Source organism: Budorcas taxicolor, chromosome 3 (assembly GCF_023091745.1).
Source record: "Budorcas taxicolor isolate Tak-1 chromosome 3, Takin1.1, whole genome shotgun sequence".
In the NCBI taxonomy this organism is placed as follows: Eukaryota; Metazoa; Chordata; class Mammalia; order Artiodactyla; family Bovidae; genus Budorcas; species Budorcas taxicolor.
Window position 1 is genome coordinate 101,989,740 of NC_068912.1, and position 16,878 is coordinate 102,006,617.

Below are 16,878 nucleotides of genomic sequence, written 5' to 3' on the forward strand. Positions count from 1 at the left end.
CTTCTTGGTTATTCCCTCCAAGGCTGGTTTCTCCCTTGGGGCTCTTGTCGGATCTCAGTCCCCGACCCTGTGTGAGTTGACATGTGTCTCCTTCCAGCTTGGAAGCTGCTTGAAGTCAGTGGCCTAGCGTGGTTGATCTCTGGCACTGGGCACAGAGCTTGGCACATGGATTTGCTCATGAGGTGTGTGTGTTACATGAACACGCCAGCAGAGAGAGAGGGCGGTCTGGGAGGAAGGTGGAAGCACTTTTTCCGTTTTCTGCATGTGCAGGGGAGAAGGGAAGGTGTGTCCTGGTGCCAGCATGCGCATGCCTTCGCGTGTGAGGGCTGGGTGGCTGTGGTGGTGGTGGTGTCACATGCCCGATGAAGGATTATATTTTAATTTGGAAAGCACTTTAGAAACTTAGAGTGCTTTGCCTAAGTGCTGACTGCTATTAGTGTCTCCTTTTTATTAGGAAAAAGGACATGATTTTTCTCTTTCATCTTCAGGCCTGTCTGACTTCTGAGCGTCAAACTTAGCAAAATGCCTGCCCCTCACTGAGGACTAGTTACATGCCAAGTTCAAAGCTTTGGACTTGAAACACAAAATTCTGCTTTGCAGACTGGTTTCTGACACCCCTGAGGGGATTAGTCCTGACAGCTCAGTATCAGGAAGAGGGTGGGAGAGACAGGGTCATTTGACATAGTTCAGGCCGCAATCCCAAGCCCCTCCCTTCTCCATATAGGCCTGGGTGGGAGGACATAAGAACTTGGACCATTTGTGGGGGATAGGGGAATGACTCCAATGGTTATCAGAAACCCACTTATCATGCAGTACTCAGGGCCAAACTTCAGAGAGAGAACTGGGGAGGAATGGCCCCTGGAAGAACTGGATCTGCTCAGCTCAGGGATGACAGGACCAAAAGGCAGAGACATCACAGCTGTTAGACTTGGTGATGTTAAGAGCTGCCAACACAAAGGACTAGGGCAGAGGGAAGAATTCTGGCTCAGGAGGCTATGAGGCAGGAGCTTGCCTTGTGCCCTACCAGCACCTTTGGGGGCCTTGCTGGTCTGAAGGAAAGGTCACACCCCTCCCCATGGAGAAGATCTGGTGCCGCAATGGCTCGGAGGTCTGGAAGGCCCAGCTGCCTTGTAGTTGGGCCTCTCTGTGTGGCCTCTGCCCCAGGCTCTTGCCTGAGCAGCCACAGGACAGATAGCACCCGGGTCTCAGTCTGGCCTGTGTCTGCCAGCCCTGGATGCTGAAGGCTCTGCCCATGGCTCTGGTCCTGAGAGGCGGACGCTTTGGCCCGTCTTGCTAGTGCTTTGCAGTTCCCATCTCCTAATCGGGTCCTAATCTGGGGGAGCTAGGGCGGGGGTGTGGTGGGGGAGTACATTGAGCCTTCTGCCTTAACTGAATTTCCATACCTCCTGTTGTTAATTATAGAGATGTAATAATGCGATTAGTGCACGATTAAAAAAAATCCCTGATACGATTACCATGGATTTAATATCACATGATATATCATTATATCGTTATGCAGTGACAGATGTAATTGAAATACACTTATTGGAGCCGGGGGTGGTGTTTCATTCAATCCTCAGCACCCCGGGGAGGAAAGGGCCGGCTCCAAAGAAGCAATGGGAGAGAAAATTGTAATGAAAACAAAGAAAACCCACAATGTGGCTTTCTCCCTGGGCAGCTGGCTCGGGCTGACCTGCTGCCTTGACTTGGTGGCACGTGGGGCCCCAGACAGGCCAACCTCTTCTCTGGGGGCTCAGGCAGCAGGGCTTATGCTCCTTACCTGCTTCTCTCCCCAGAAGCCTCAGTGTCCCCAAGTCCTCTCTGACTCAGCAGAGAAGCAAGGGCTCTGGGAACATGAAGGAGATCACTCCACCTAAAAATAGACTCAGGACCCAGGGGATCAAACTGAGCCGGCAGCTGTCTTCCAAATAATTGTGGGTCCTGGACCTGTAGCGCAGCTCCTGCCTTTGCCGTGGTGGTGGTCCCATGTACTCGAGGCAGCTGTCCTGTTGTTCGGCAGTGAACAGGAAGGTTAAGTACACAGAGAAGATAATTATCCCACTCAGGTTCTGTTGATGGACAGAGGCAGCAGCAGCTCTGGTGCCCCTGAAGTGTGTCAGCAGCCAGGGAACACTGAACATGCAGAACTGCCGGCTGGGGGTCGGGAAGGATGGTCTTGTGCCGCCTGATGGGAGCATCCTTCCTTCTGCTGCTGTAGCTGTGTTGCCCAGGTCTCTGCTGGCCTGAAGAATGGAGTCAAGGCTATCCATAAGCCCAGAGAGTTCAGAAAAGGAGGAGACAGAAGTAGTCTCCCCTTCTTTCCTAACCCAGGTAGCTGAGCCCTCAGTTCCAAGGACGGCTGGGGATGGGGCGGAATTGCTCTTCTGCTAGGCGAGATCATCCATGGTTCCTGAAGGAGATGGAATAGGACTGGCAGGAGCAGCCGCTCCAAAAACCAGGCCTGGCAGAGTTATGCCCTTCCCTCAGTGGAGACCGTTCAGAGAAAGCAGATACAGTCCCACCCCAAGACACTCCCAACATCATGGGGCATCAGATGTGTAAAAAAATCTAATATTCCAGGTGCTACTCAGAGTCGGGGTGTGTTTAAGGAAGGGAAGAGTCAGGAAGGCTTGGTAAGGAAACGTACTTTTTTATGTATATATACATTAAAAAATTTTTTTTTCTTAATTTTTGGCTGTGCTGAGTCTTCATTGCTGTGCACGTATTTTCTCTAGCTGCTGCGAGCAGAGGCTACTTTCTAGTTGTGGTGCGCAGGCTCCTTGTTGCGGTGGCTTCTCTTGTGGTTCACAGGCTTAGTTGCCCTGCAGCAAGTGGAGTCTTTCCAGAACAAGTGGAGTCCCCTGCATTGGTAGGTGGATTCTTAACCACTGGACCACCAGGAAAGTTGAAGGAAGGTACTTTTGAACTGAATGCTGAAAGAAGAGTATGTGTTCATTAGGGATAAAAACTGGGAGAAGGCAGAGGGCACCCTAGGTAGGCTAAGGAGTTGCTCAAGCAGAGTCTTGTGGGGCATAAAGCAGCAATCCCAGGACTTGAGGAGAGGTAAGGAAGAAGAAGGGAGCGAGGCTGACCCCCTGCATCTCTGGTAGACCAGGTAGATGGTAAGAGTTTTCACTGGGATTGAGGAGCCCAGGAAAGGGAACACTTTGGAGAGGAGATGTTGAAATGGGTTTTAACCCTATTGAAAATGAATTTCCTGAGTAGACTCCAGGTGGAAATGCCAAGTGGGCAATAGAAGATATCTGTTTGACACTTAAATAGTGGCAAAGAATAATCGATTTGAAAATTGGACAGGTTGAAGACCAAGGAGTTGAGCAAATCACGCAGGGAGAGTGGTAGAGCAGACAGAGACAGGCAGGGAGCAGGCAGGAGCCGCACATGACCAGGTGAGCCTCTACAGGAGACTGCGAGGAAGGACATCCGAGAAGGGGACACTCAGAAGAGAGTGGGTGGAGCAGCTGGAGGCTGGCTGGGCACCTCTCTCTCTCCATCTAGTCCCAGGGCTTCTCCACGTGGTCTCTCCTCCTGGACTGATGTGGGCTTCCTCACAGCATGGCTGCCTTAGAGCAGTCTGACCTCTTACAGGCAGCTCAAGGGTCAGGGAAAGTGTTCTAGCAAATGAGGAGGAAGCTGCCTTGGCATTTCTGAAATAGCCTTGAGATCACACAGCATTAGTTGTGCGTTACTCTTTTGGTTGAGGTCATAACAGAAGCCCACCCCTTTCCAAAGGGGTATAGACTCCCCTCTTGACGGCAGGTTTATCAGAGTCATATCAGAAGTAGAGTGTATGTGAGATTGAAGATAATGTTAATGACCATCACTGGCAAATACAGTCTGCCATAATCAGTGTTAAGCTGAATCTGGAAAAAGGAGTGATAGCATTCTCAAAGACAGTCTGCATTTTGCGTGATGGCACCAAGAACATTTGGGGGTGGCGGTGGGACTGGGTGTTCCTGAGTGACCTCAGGTATACCTGGGAGAAAGAACTATCATCCCATCTTATAGTACAGGAAGTTGAGGCTCAGAGGTTTAATGACTCATCCAAAGTTATGGTGTGCTTTTTTTTTAAAAAAAGCATTTATTTGTAATTGGGGGATAATTGCTTTATAATGTTGTGTTGGTTTCTGCCATACCCCGACGTGACTCAGCCATAGGTATACACAAGTCCCCTCTCTTGAACCACCCTGCCACCTCCCACCCCATCTCACCCCTCTAGGTTATCACCAAAGTTACACTGCTAATAACGGGCAGAATTGGGAACCAACTTCTGAACGCACAAGCTTTCCATGAGGCCCGGGCTGCTGGGTACACCATCCTCATGTATCTCTGTAGCCTTGCTGTTTGGTTTACCAACTATCGACATGTTGTCCGGTTAAAGAAAAGGTTAGGTAGTAGTTCTGTCTGTCAGACTTCCTCTCCTGCATCCTCCAGAGTATCACCTCCCTGTCTTTGTCTGTTGGGCATTTATGGGAAACACAGGTGATTTGATTTGGTTCCTCGTCTTGGGAAATGGCCCTTCCGCCCATAGGCCACCCCTCAGGGCGATCTCGTGGGGAGGCTGGATGGCTCAGACGTGCCGCTGCCAACTTTCAGGTTCTGGGTTTTCTGCCAGTTTGTGCTTCTCTTTGTGGTCTGAACTGGGTTCTAGCCCCAGCCACTGCCCTGCCCACGCTGTGTCCACCTGACTCTCAGGGCCCTGGCGGGTGGTGAACCAGTGGGCAGAGCCACCCTAGCAGCTGTCAATGCCTCTTCTTTCCTCTTTGAAGGATCTGACGCTGCTGCCGATGAGGGCTACTTCATCTATTAAACCCAATACACTTGTCGCAGCTGCTAAGCCCCCGTAAGCCGCCGGGTGCCGTGTTTGTGATGGGACTGACAGTGCATGGAGGAGGCTGATTATACACGATTCCATTTCGCGGGCCCAGCAATGTAATTTCACAGGGCGATCAGCGTTTGCATGTAATAGCAGGCTGTGCTGAGGTGTCAGAATATTAAAGGCGCTAATGGCAAAGCTCCCTGTCTCACAGGGGGCCACCCGCCGCGCCTACAGCAGGGCTGCACGGCAGGCCCGTCGCAGATGGCTGGCCACTAAGCTAATGGGGCAGCAGCCAAGGCAGGCAGAGCCGCGAGAGGGGAGAGCCAGCCGGGAACAGCTCGGCACCTGCTTCCCTGCGCATGGAAATTACAGCAGCTCAGGGGAAGGGAAGTGTGCATGCTTGCCTGGCACAGGGCTGGGGTGGGTGGCTTGGGAGGCCCAGCATCTTTCACCCTGGCTCTGCCTGCCCTGGAGAGGACTCCTCAGTCATCCTTGCCCCTGCCCCACCATCTGGCCAGGAACCCTCAGCTGGGCAGGTGGGCCCACTAGCTAGGAGAGGTGCAGCTGGAGAAGTGGCCTCCAGAGAACTGGGAACCAGCATGGGACAGGGGCTCGGGCACAGGCTCTGGCTCTCAGATTTCTGCCCAGCACTGATCAGGTCAGAAAGCTTTTGGGTCCCTTAGCCCATGCCCCACAGATTGGCAGAAGAGAGAGAGGGAGTGGGGATAGGAAGCAGGCAGGAGTAAAGGGGGGCAGTAGATGGTACTTGGGCCCCTTGACTGATGCCAGCATTGCACGGAGCTGGGAGACAGCACCTCAAGATGTCTCCACGTTTTCCGCCCCAGCCCAGCCCTTGTCTGTTGCCATCCAGCTTGCTCCTGTCATCCTCCTTTGTCCTTGCTGTGTCTTCTTTCTGGTGCCTCCAGTACCGCTCCCTTCAGGAAGCTCTCCTAGTCATCTCCAGCATGGGCCTGTCTGTCTCCGGTGTCCTTGTGGGCAACCCACAGGGTTCAGCGTCCCTGATCCTCCTGCTCTGATGACTCTCTGGTGCCAGCCTTGACCTCTCTGCCAGAACCTGTAAGACACAGCCCACATCACTTTGCCCTGAGCTGGGCTCCTGGGAAGGCTCTGCTCAGATTCACAGATGGATGTGATCTCTGAGGGAGGGCGTCGGGAGGGGCGTAGGGAATGGAAGGATGGGCTGAGTCACCTGAGGGAGAATTTGGTGCCTGTATGGGTGTGTATACCCGTGCTCAATGGTGTGTGTATCTGGGGAGGGGTAGGGACTTTAGCAGTGAGTGCCGGGGGTGGTGGGCCTAAATGTACAGGCCCAGAGGGGCAGCAGGAAGAAGATCCAGAACACACCGATAGATGCTTAGGTGGTGGAAGAACCCTGTGTTCTCTGCTGTCTGCTAGCTGTGCCTGAGGGGTGCCTGAGATAGTAGGAGCTGGGGGGAGCTGTGGTGCTGTGCCCTGGGACTGTGCCTCGGGGGGGTTCCACGAGGCAGGCCGTCACGTCAGAAGGTTGGGCTCTGTAGAGGTGCGGGGCAGTACCTGGAGGAGGCCTGCCAGGGTTCTCTAGCACGGGGAGAGCCCAGGCTGAAGGAGAGCAGTTTTAATTAACCGTTTTTAATATCATTTTGGACTTTGGCTGGTACATGAAGGCCCCGCTGGAAGCAGCATTTGTAAAAATTAAATCCCTCTTATTAGGAGCTTGGCAGACCCATGTGCACGCGCCTTCCTTGCCCCCGCCCGCGCCCCCGGAGAAAGTGCTGGCTGAGGCCATGCCATGGCAGCAATTGGTTAGCACGCCTTATCTGGGAATAGGAGACCGTGGGGCGTGCCACTGGCGGCCACAGCAGAGACGCCAATTCATCTCACCCTGGCTCTGACAAGCTAGACTGCCCTTCCTGAAAGGCATTCGTCAGGCGGGACCGGGCTGCCGCCTTGTCTGGTACCCCTGCTTCCCCACTGTGGGCCCCGGCTTGTCCTGGACCAGCCAGGCCCTCCTGGGCTCTGCTGCCCCCTCACTTCCCAGTCTGCAGAAGATCTTGGGGAGTCATCATTATAATAATAATCTAATCACGGTGACGCATTGGGGCAGGCGCCTAATGTTATCTGAAGTGGTCTTCCCGCTTAGCGGCGATAAGGCTCAGGATGACGCGCAGATAACGCCAAGCTGCCCTGTCCCCGAGCCGCACGCAGAGCAGAGGGGCCTCCGCAGCCCTGCCGCCCGCCCGCCGCTTTAAGCCGGGAAGCGGCAGCACCTGCTAATGCAAGTGTTTAATATTTGATGGGCTGGGATAAAGCAGGATCACCTTCGAATTGAATTGAGTGTCAGCCGAGAATCTATTACTGAAATTCGGGTGTGATTTGACAGCAAAGTAGACGGTGTTATTCTTCACTAGTTACCGCAATCTTCTCCCCGACATCACTTAAATATTTTTTTCTTTGCTTGAGTAAACACACATTATCCTTCTTTTTTCCCCCTTCCTTCCCTTTTTCCTTTTTGGTGGGGGGGTGGGGGGGGAGAGAAAGAAAACCCATCCAGCTCGCCTTCTCCAGGCTGATAGAGTAGATTGTTATTTCTTTATTTGTCCTATTAAATGGAATTTCTGATCGTTTAATCCGGCCTTTGTAAGTGATTTTAAAGTACTTGAAAGGCGGCCTGCCACTGCTCTCTGGCCCACTGCGCTCCAGCCGCGGCCCTGACCATGCTCAGCAGTTTCTCCAGCTGTGCACCGCCCACCGGCTGCTCTCCCTGCTGCCTGTATCCCGGCGCTGCCCTGGCTCCAAGCCAGCGTCCTCTCCCCTGTCCTTGAGCCTCGTGCTCAGCCCCCGATTTGTGGGTACAGCTGTGGCCTGGGGAAGCGTGGGAGAGCGGGCTGGGAAGTCGGGCGGTGGCTGGTACCCCTGTGGTCAAGCAAAGTGGCTCTGGAGGGAGCTGAGGTTTAGGTGCACTCTCTCCTGGCCTCCCAGGGCCCACAGGGCTGACACTTGATTCCTGCAGCTGGGAAGGAAGGGTGCCAGCCCTCTGCTCAGCCCCTTGGTCCTGGCACAGCTTGCGTGTTCAGCCTCCTGTGCTCTGTTTTGACCCCGTGCTGGGCACTCTTCTGCTGGGAGGCAGTCGGTGGTGGGACGGGGACTTCTCTGGCTCAGTGGTGGACGGGAGCTCTGTGGTGCCTGCCTGCCCATGGCTAACAGTCACCTTAGTTCCACCAGTGGACTCACCATCCAACTTCTGGGAACTTACCCAGACATCATTTGCAGTGATCACTGTCTTAACCACCCTGTCACCTTCCTGCCACTGGGAGAAGGACAGCTTGGTGCTGGGGACTTCTTGGGAGAAGAGATGGGTACTGTTTGAAGGGTCAGCTAGCTATGCAAGCCCACTGATAGAAGCGTGGGACTTGCCGGCAGGCTGAATAGGAATTAAACCCTGTTGGGCCACCTAATAGCGTTCTGACCCTTGTGAGTCTCTTCTTTCTGGGCCTCAGTTTCCTCATCTGTGATAGCTGGTTGTCATGCCTGTAAGGGATGTGAGAGGAGGTGCTGTCCCTGCTTGATGTGTGCCCCACCCCCGACCATGGAGGAGGTGGGTGGTGGCCTGGAGACAGAGGGGGGCAATGGCGTGCTGGGGGCTGAACAGATCGATGCCCCCAGTGCTTGCTTCCCCAACCCCAGGAAAACAATTAAGTACAGATCGATGGGTGGCCGCTTTGAATATGCATAAGTGAGCACTTGACCTTCAGCGAGATCTGCTTCCCACCACACACACACACACACACACACACACACACACACACACACACACACACACACACACTCTTCGTGTGCTCCCCTCACAGCTGCACACACACACACACGCATGCACACACACACATGCACGCACGCACGCACACACACACACACACAAACACACACTCTTCGTGTGCTCCCCTCACAGCTGCTTGAGTCGGCCAGGTGACCTTACCCCTCTTCAGTTGAGGCCCATATGGCACTCAGCTCCACAATCTGGCCTACCTCCAGGTCTAAAGCACCTTGACCACAGGCATTTGGCTGGCCCCCTCGTCTCTTGCTTCAGTTTTCCTGTCTTTGGAGAGAAGTCTAGATATACTGATCTCCAAGTCCCTCCCACCACCAGTCTTTGTGACCAGTAATACCCAATGAGGCCCAGAGACTCTGGATGGGGGGGAGGGGGGTTGCATGATGAAGGGGATGCCTGGTGGGAGGAGGAGTCTTAAGAAGGAGGATCTTAATAAATGGGAGCTCTAGAGAGGAGCTTGGTGAGGGGCACCCCATGCGGCCTGGGGACCTCTGATGGGGAGACACCCAGGAGAGAGGGAGCTCTGAAGGTGGAAAGGGTTTTCTGGAGGGACTCTGGTGGAAAGGGAACCCAGCAAGTAGGGAGGACTCTCATGAAGTGGCGTGATGAGAGTAAGCCCTTGCTGGGAAGACATGGGGGGCTGGGGGTGTTGGTGAGTGATGGGGTTGGGTCAGGGCCTCTGGTAACCACTCTTGCCTCCTGTCTTCCAGGCTTACAGCTTCGCCATGGGCTGCTGGCCCAAGAATGGACTTCTAGACATGAACAAGGGCCTCAGCCTGCAACACATAGGCCGGCCCCACAGCGGCATTGGTCAGTCCCTCCACACATCCCCCTGGCAGCTTGGTCAGTCCCCTGCCCACACACCCCAGTCCCGTGGCACACAGAGGGGTTCTGGGGCTCATTCAGTGCTCCAGCAGGGTGCTCTCCGTAGCTGGGGGGAGCGGGAAAGGAGGGGAGGAGTGAGGGGAGAGTGGAACCTGACTGCTGGAAAGGAAAGGGTCTCTCAAAACAACTTTCAGGAGGAGGCTGGGGTCTGGGCTTTGGGTGGATCACAGGTGGCCTTGGATTCAGACCAAGGGATCCCACCCTGGGTTGCATCTCTGGCGGGTGATGTCCTCAGAGGGGTGGGCACGTCAGCTTACCCACCCCCCGTGGAGCTGGAGAAGGCTGTTTAATATTGTTTCAAGTCTGTGGCCACTAAACTGGGCGATCAATGGGAGTTAAGGAGATGAATTATTTAAACCTCACCAGCTTTTAATTAGTCCGGGTCCTTCTGACCGATGGCTCCGTCCACAGGGTATTGAACTCCCCCGTAGGAGCAGCAGCCGCCATTGAGTGGTGCCTGGGCTGGGAGGGGCCACTTGGGGTACCAGATGGGGGTGCCTCCTCAGGGGGATTGCTCCATGGGAGGGGGCTGGTTCTAGGCATGGGAGGCTCTGCTGGCTTCTTATACACCATTGTGGACGTGTGTCTGTGAGGGGGTGAATGGCACCTTCAGCTGCATGTCTCTGTGTGTGTGTCTGGGAGTTTGTAAGTGTCCCTGTAATGTGTCTTTTTGAGGGATGCGTGTATGTGTGTATGGGTCACAGTGTTCTGTGTACACCTTCCTGAGGGCACCTGTCTCTGTGGAAGCAACCATCAGCCTGTGTGTGTATCCATCAGAAAACGTGTTTGTTCATTTCTGTGCATCTCATTTGGTGTGTGTGTCTGCACACGTGTGCATGCAAATATTTTCAAGCAGGGTACTTGACAGGTATAGGCTTTGTTCCAAGTGGGGAGGAGCAGGGGTGTTCCTGGGTGATGTTACGCATTAGCATAGCCTGTGTACCTTTGTGGAGGTATGACAGGGAAGGGGCCCGGCAAGATACACTGAAAGGTGTCCAGTCACCTGCTGCAGACTGGCCTCATCCTTTCCACAGACACTGCAGGTGCCTGCTGGGGCTGGGCATGCTGAGCGGATGGTTCTGTCCTCAGGGAGCTCCTGGGAGGAGGCAGAGACTGAACTGGGCAGTCTCCACCCAGGGTGCTCAGGGTTGGGATAGAAACACCTGGGCTGCCCCAAGGATGGTTTCCCTGCCGTCAGTTGCCAAGGGCTCCTTCATTTACATTTCACTGCTTGAGGATGCCCCCATATCATTTTTATTGGCCCTCAAGGTTCTCTTGGGGTCCCGGGGGAAAGAGGAAGTGGCCATCAGGCCTGGGGAATTGGGAATCCCCCACAACTGCTGTTCCCTCCCATAGGAGCTGTTTTATACAGCCTAGAGGAGACCCCAAACCTATCATGCTGATGGGCCTTCGAAGTCAGCAGGAAGTTTCCTAGAGAAGATGAGACTTGAGTCAAGGGATCCCTGAAGGATGAATAGAAGTTTGCTAGGCAGACAGTTGGGGGAAGGGTTTTCTACTTTGGGGAGGCCATCTGTATACCAAAGTGCAAGGGCAGGAGGCAGCCTGTTGTGATGAGAGGACAATTTTGGACATCTGCAAGTAGTTTCCTGTGACTGGAGTGGAACATTTGGGTTAGGGAATGAAATGGCTAGAAGATAAATGGGGAAATAAGCCAGCCTTGAATGCCAGGTCAGAGGATGTGGCTTTTTGTGAGGTTTTAAGGAGACAGGAAAAGACAGGATCAGAGCTCTGGTCCAGAATCAATGAGGCAGTTGAGTGCTACACACACTAGTTCTAAGTAGGTGCTCGACAAACGCTCTGGTGGATGAACGGACGGTGAGTGAGCGATGAATCAGGCAAGGGTGTTGGGCAAGCGAGGGAGCGGAGAACCTGGGCCCGTGGGAAGGCGTGTTGGCCCGGGGAAAGAGGAGCTGCCAGAGGCGGAGGGGCTGGCAGGACTAGGGTGATTCACCCCACAGCCTGAGCGGGGCTCCCTGCTTCTGTGTATCTGTCCTGGGGGCGTTTGTGAGAGGAAGGGGTGCCTTGTTCCCACTCTTTGCTGCCTCCTGGGACTCAGTGATGGCGTTGTTGTCTGTTCACCCATTGTTGGCTCGAGGTGGGGACCCTTGAAGTATTCCCTCCTTCTTCAGAGAAGAAGATGTTTCCCTCTGGGTGGGCCCCAGGGGCCACCCAAGGCTCTGGCTGCTGGCAGCAAAGTCAGGGCTTTGGAGCTAGCAGCAGTTCAGGCCCTGTGACCTTAGATCAGAGACAGTGCCACCTGCCTCCCTGGGCTGTTAGGAACAGCTGGCGCAGTCTGGGCGCACAGTGGGTGCTCCAGGAGCTGCCTCCTCTGTTGCTCTGCCCAGGGCACGGGGGGTTCCTGGCACTCGATCCTTGTACTTGTGAATGAAGGGGGCTGCCCTGCCAGCTGCTGGCTGGTTCTGAGGAGTGGGTGAGGGTGCTTGGAAGGAAGGGAGGATGCAGGGCATTAATTGGGCTGGGAGAGGTGGGGAGGGGAGGTGCAGATTTTGAGCGGTGAGGTTAATGGCCCTCGCGCCAAAGAGACAGCTTTAATGAGCTTCAGCTCGCGGTGCCCTGAGTTACTGTGCGTGCTAAAAGGGTCGCGCTGTAAGAGTTTGATGTGGACTGTTTCCCAGCCCTGGGGTCAGGGGTCAGCTCCTGTCACTGGCCACTCAGGCTGGTCCTCAGTGACATGGTGCTAATTAACTGTGTGAGGAGCTGCCAGCCCCAAGTGGGGAGTGGTATGTATCTTGCCGGGGGGTGAGGCAGCCTTGGTGACTCTGGGTAAGGGCTCTGCAGGTCCCATAGCTTAGCCCTCTCCAGGGGCTGCTGGCTTCTCCTGCAATGCCTCGGGTGGTGGGGAGTGGCAAGGTGTGCTGAGCTCCAATGATCCTGGCCCCTGGAGGAATCTCCCGAGTCTCCTTCTAAGGTATGGGTGGCAGGGCAGGGCTGTGGGGCTTACCTGGCGGGGACTCCTGCTGGGCACTGGGGTGGTGGAGGTGCTGACAGAGTAAGGGGGCAGGTGTGCTGGAGGTTTGGCCGGCCAGGCAGGACAGGGACCTTGGCTGTGGAATGGAGGGGCCCGCTGGGATAGATGTGCATGGCTGGGCTGTTTGAGGGGGAGCCGTAGGGTGTTTGGATAGAATGACCTGGTCAGAGCTGGTTCCAGTCAGTGCCATCTGAGAGTCTGTGTAGAAAGGACTAGCAATGAGAAATCACGGAAGGGAAGGCCACAGGGCAATCAATGGAGGGGGCAGTGGGGAGGGTAGGTGAGGGATGCAGGCAGTAAGCTATGCGGGAGGTGGTGGTTATTCAGGGCCGGCCAACTGGCCATGGGCAAGGGGAAGGAGGTGGTGAATGGCTACCTTGCACCTGCTGTGTTTCAGGAGCTGTGGTAGGTGCTAAACCTGTATTGGTCCTGCCCCACTGGGCTCCGTAACCAGGATGGGGAGAGGGCGTGGCCCTGGGGACTGCAGTAGGGGAGCATCAGGGCTGGAACACCTGCCAGAGAGGGGCTCAGGGGCTGTCAGTGTGGCCTCGGGCTCAGGGAGAGACGCTTCTTCCTGGGGGAGTGGATTCAGCCTCGCGACCCCGGGGAGCAGGGTGGCATGGAGCAGGTTGCAGGTGAGGGGGACTACCCATTTGCAGAACTGCTGACCGGCTGTGTCAGCGGGCTCCGTTAGTGTTCTTGACTCGGGCAGCCTCCACGGGGCACTGCTGAGTGTGCCTTCTTTCATTTCAGCAAGTGGTCAGCACAGCACATTCACATTATTTGGGGGCGCTTTGTATTAACTCATTTAGGTTTCATACAGTCTGATGAAGGCAGCCATCGTCATCCCCATTTTACAGATTGGGAGGCTGAGGCTCAGATGAGTAACTTACTTGCAGTCACACAGGCAGGCAGACCGAGGAGCCAGGATTCACTCTCGGGTCCATCCAAGCACAAAGTCTGCATTCTTACCACCGTGCTGAACTAGGAGCACCTTTTTTGGTGTTGGGCCTTGTGCTGCCAGCAGAGGCAGTGAGGAAGAAAACAAGCTTACGTTTGGCATTTCTCTCTGTGTCACATAAAACCCACAGGTCTTTGCAAAGCTTTGGTAGCAGCAGGTGAGGAAGAAAGGGGAAGCGGGCGTGGCCACCCTGGCACAGTCGCCCTGGGAGCCAGGGCCCTGCCCCTTAACAGTGATTTCCGTTTGCCTTCCATCCTGGAGATCCTGAGCATCAGCTAGGGGCCACCCCTCTGAGGGTCTTGCCTAGCCCTCCCAGTGTGAGTGCACAGAATACATCCCTAGGCCCCAGGTAGAGGTAATGATCAGGCCCTACACACTTGACATACCCTACATACAGGCCATACATACATACAGGCCCTTCTTTCTTGTTGGAAATCCACACAGGAAACCTCAGTAAAATCTCCCCTGTTGTTGGGACATGGAGGCCCTGCAGACTGCCGGTGTCACAGGTGGGGCAAACAATCGAAACCTTCCCTGGTGCCCAGCTGGGTGGTCCTGCCCTGGCTGCTTAGCTCCTCTGCTCAGGGACCGGGGATTCCACAGGCTCCAGGTGAGATGGGATGGCAAATCACTGGGTGAGCCCTCTCAGGAGCTTGCTGCCCAGCACAGTTTGGCAAGAGAGCTGGGCTGGCAGGTGGCTGGGTGGGGCCTGGCCCTGGGGGGCAGTGCCCGCCTGTAGGCTCCCCTGAAGAAGTGGGGTGTCTATCAAGAGTCCAGTCAGAGCGCATTAGCTCTGTGACACGGATCTCATTAGCGCCCGTGAGAGATGTCACTGCAGGAGAATCGTCGGTTCGGGGAGATGCTTGTACCAAAAGGAAGAAAGGACAGTGACAGCCTTTTCTCTGCCGCCTCCGCCGCCGAGCTCCCTGGGCCGCCCGCCCTCCTCCTCGTGGGGGGGGTGGGGGTGCTGGCTAATGAGCTCGTCTGCAGTACAGCTCTGCCTTCCCCTCCTTGAAGTTCCCCGGTCCCTCTGAAGACCTCGGGGCCGGGATTAGCACACACCAAACGCCAGCAACCCCCCCCACCACTGCCCAGCAGGGAGTTCCTTCTGATCACCCTGCTCCTGCTACCCTGGGCGAGGGAAAGAGGTGGGGCTGGGACAGAGCCATTGGCAGAGGGGTCACTCCTGGAAGGCTCCAGCTCCTTTGCCTCCCTTGACAGGGTGACCATGTCCACTTCTCTGCAGTGGGCTCTTCCTTCCCAGAGTTCCCATCTTCTCCCCGCCTCCCCACCCCATGACATCTCCTACCCATCCCTGCGCTGAACTCTCCTCCCAAGGCAGGGGAGAACGTGGGGCCTCTGGCCAAGGGCCCAGCAGGGAGGATGTAGATCTGACCTGGGACTTGCTGGCTGAGCTAGAGGGCTTCAGAATCAGCCAGAGCCCAGTCTGGACTTCTTCGGATGACCTGAGGGTGGTGAAGTGTTGAGGTGAGGCCTCTGCGACCTGACAGACTTGTTCCTGGCCATCCTGGAGAGGCAGAGGGGTATCTCGCCCCCCACTCCTGGCTTTGGCCATCCTCAGGGCAGGCAGGCTGGGAGGGGAGAAGTCAGCACAGCTCCCTTATGAGGAGCGGGGAGGGACAGCTGGAGTGTGTGTTTCCCCAGCACTACCATCCCCCTTCCCCCTCTCCCCTAACCCCATCCAGTTCTTTCTAGAGTGTCCCAGAGAAAATGATGAGCCGGGGGTGGTGGCTGACCACAAGAAGGGACAAGTCTAGGCATCCACAGGGCCTCCACTGGGCTGCCTGCATAGTGCTTGGGGCTGTTCACACCTTCCTCCCTGGGCTGGCGCACTTGGAGCCCAGGAACATCTGAGGAACTGGCCCTTGCCAGATACAAGAGATGGAGAAATGGATGGATGGATGAGTGGAGTGGTGGGCAGGCGAAGGAGGTTCTGGTGTCTGCCTGTGTGTGCTGTGTGTGTATGATGCACTGGGAAGTACAATCTTTGTTTCCCTACCTTCCTAGCCCCAGGCCCGGCTTGGCCTCCCCTTGTCTCTCTCTGTATCTCCTGTCAAACCATCGCAGACGTAAATGACAAAGAAATCAGAAAGACAGATCAATGCTGGCCAAATTAGCACTTGCAGATAGACTGTGCGGGGATGTCAGCGCCCTGACCCCTGGTGATCTTGCAGCCTCCGCTGCTGATATTATGCAAATTGCATCCATCTGGCAGGACCTGCGTGCTGGCTGCTCCTACTCAGAGGAGTAATGGGCTGGGGTGGGCGGGAGTGTCAGAGCAAGAGTCGTGGAGTGAGTGTGTGCATGTGTGAGCATGTGCTTGAGTGTGTGCGAGGGCGTGCAGTGCCCACCAAGCACTGGGCGGTGATGGAGTGATTGACAGGGCAGATAAGGGGCTGCATTGGATTCCTTTGGGCTGGGGGATTAGGAGCAGCCACAGATGGGAGATAACCGGACTTCATTTCAGTTTATTTTTCTCCTTATCCCTCTCCCCACCTTCACTCCCCGAAAAACACAATCTCTGTAGTTTGCGTTTCCATCAATATTTGCAAGTCATTACCACTGGTTTAAGGTGAGAGACAATGTCAAGGCCCAGACCAGTCCAGCCCTTCCCCCAGTCCCGTACAGGTCTGGTACCTCGAGAATGAATACCTAGAGTGACCCAGAGAGCCTGCATTCCTGTGGTGGTCCTAGCACCCTCTCCTCCCAAGCCCACAGTACTCAAGGGACAATCTATCTCATGGACCATCCCTACTAACCTGCCTCATCTGACCTCAGTGCCACCTGACAGTCCTTAAGCTGGGCCCCTGCCCCTCCCACCTGACACTGCTGTGTGACATCCCTGTCCCCAAATTGTGGCTCCAGCATCGGAGCTCCTGCCCCTGGTATCAGCTGGGTCCCCTGGGAGCTGCTCTTTTTTTTTTCCTACAGGGCTCTGAACCCTTCTTCACAGCTTTTTCTGTCCCTGACATTTTTGACCCAGCTGGGCAAAGTGAGGCCTGTGGAGAAGGGAATTTGTTTGTCCTGGTCCGAATCCACCACCCTTCCACTGTACCCTTCCATAAGATTCACTGGTGCCACGTGTAGTAGAGACGACTCTACACCTGCTACCTCAGTGACTCCTCAGGCCCTGTGAGATCGGGGCTGTCACCTATATCGTATTTAAGGAAGCTGAGGAAGGCTGTCACACACCCAGGGCAGCAGAGCAAGGAGGTGGGAGAGCTGGGGTTCAAACACATGTTTCTAGGATCAGAGCTCACCACCCCGCTCCCCTGCCTCCCTGTCGTGCCACCAGCCCCAGATGCTCACACATCGCCAAGCCTGGATCTGCTTAAGGG

At 55.3% G+C, this 16,878-nt stretch overlaps 1 protein-coding gene across 3 annotated transcripts in view; it reads left to right on the plus strand.

Annotated features, from left to right (window-relative positions):
- The window catches only part of ERI3 (ERI1 exoribonuclease family member 3), a 132,866-nt gene that overhangs the window by 98,426 nt on the left and 17,562 nt on the right, over positions 1-16,878 (plus strand). For 2 of the 3 annotated variants that reach the window (XM_052637888.1, XM_052637890.1), the window contains one exon: positions 9,374-9,473. The exons of the other annotated variant lie outside the window; for it this stretch is intronic. In XM_052637888.1, the coding sequence (XP_052493848.1) occupies positions 9,374-9,473 (100 nt within the window). The remainder of the gene's footprint in view (positions 1-9,373; positions 9,474-16,878) is intronic. 3 annotated transcript variants of the gene reach the window in all.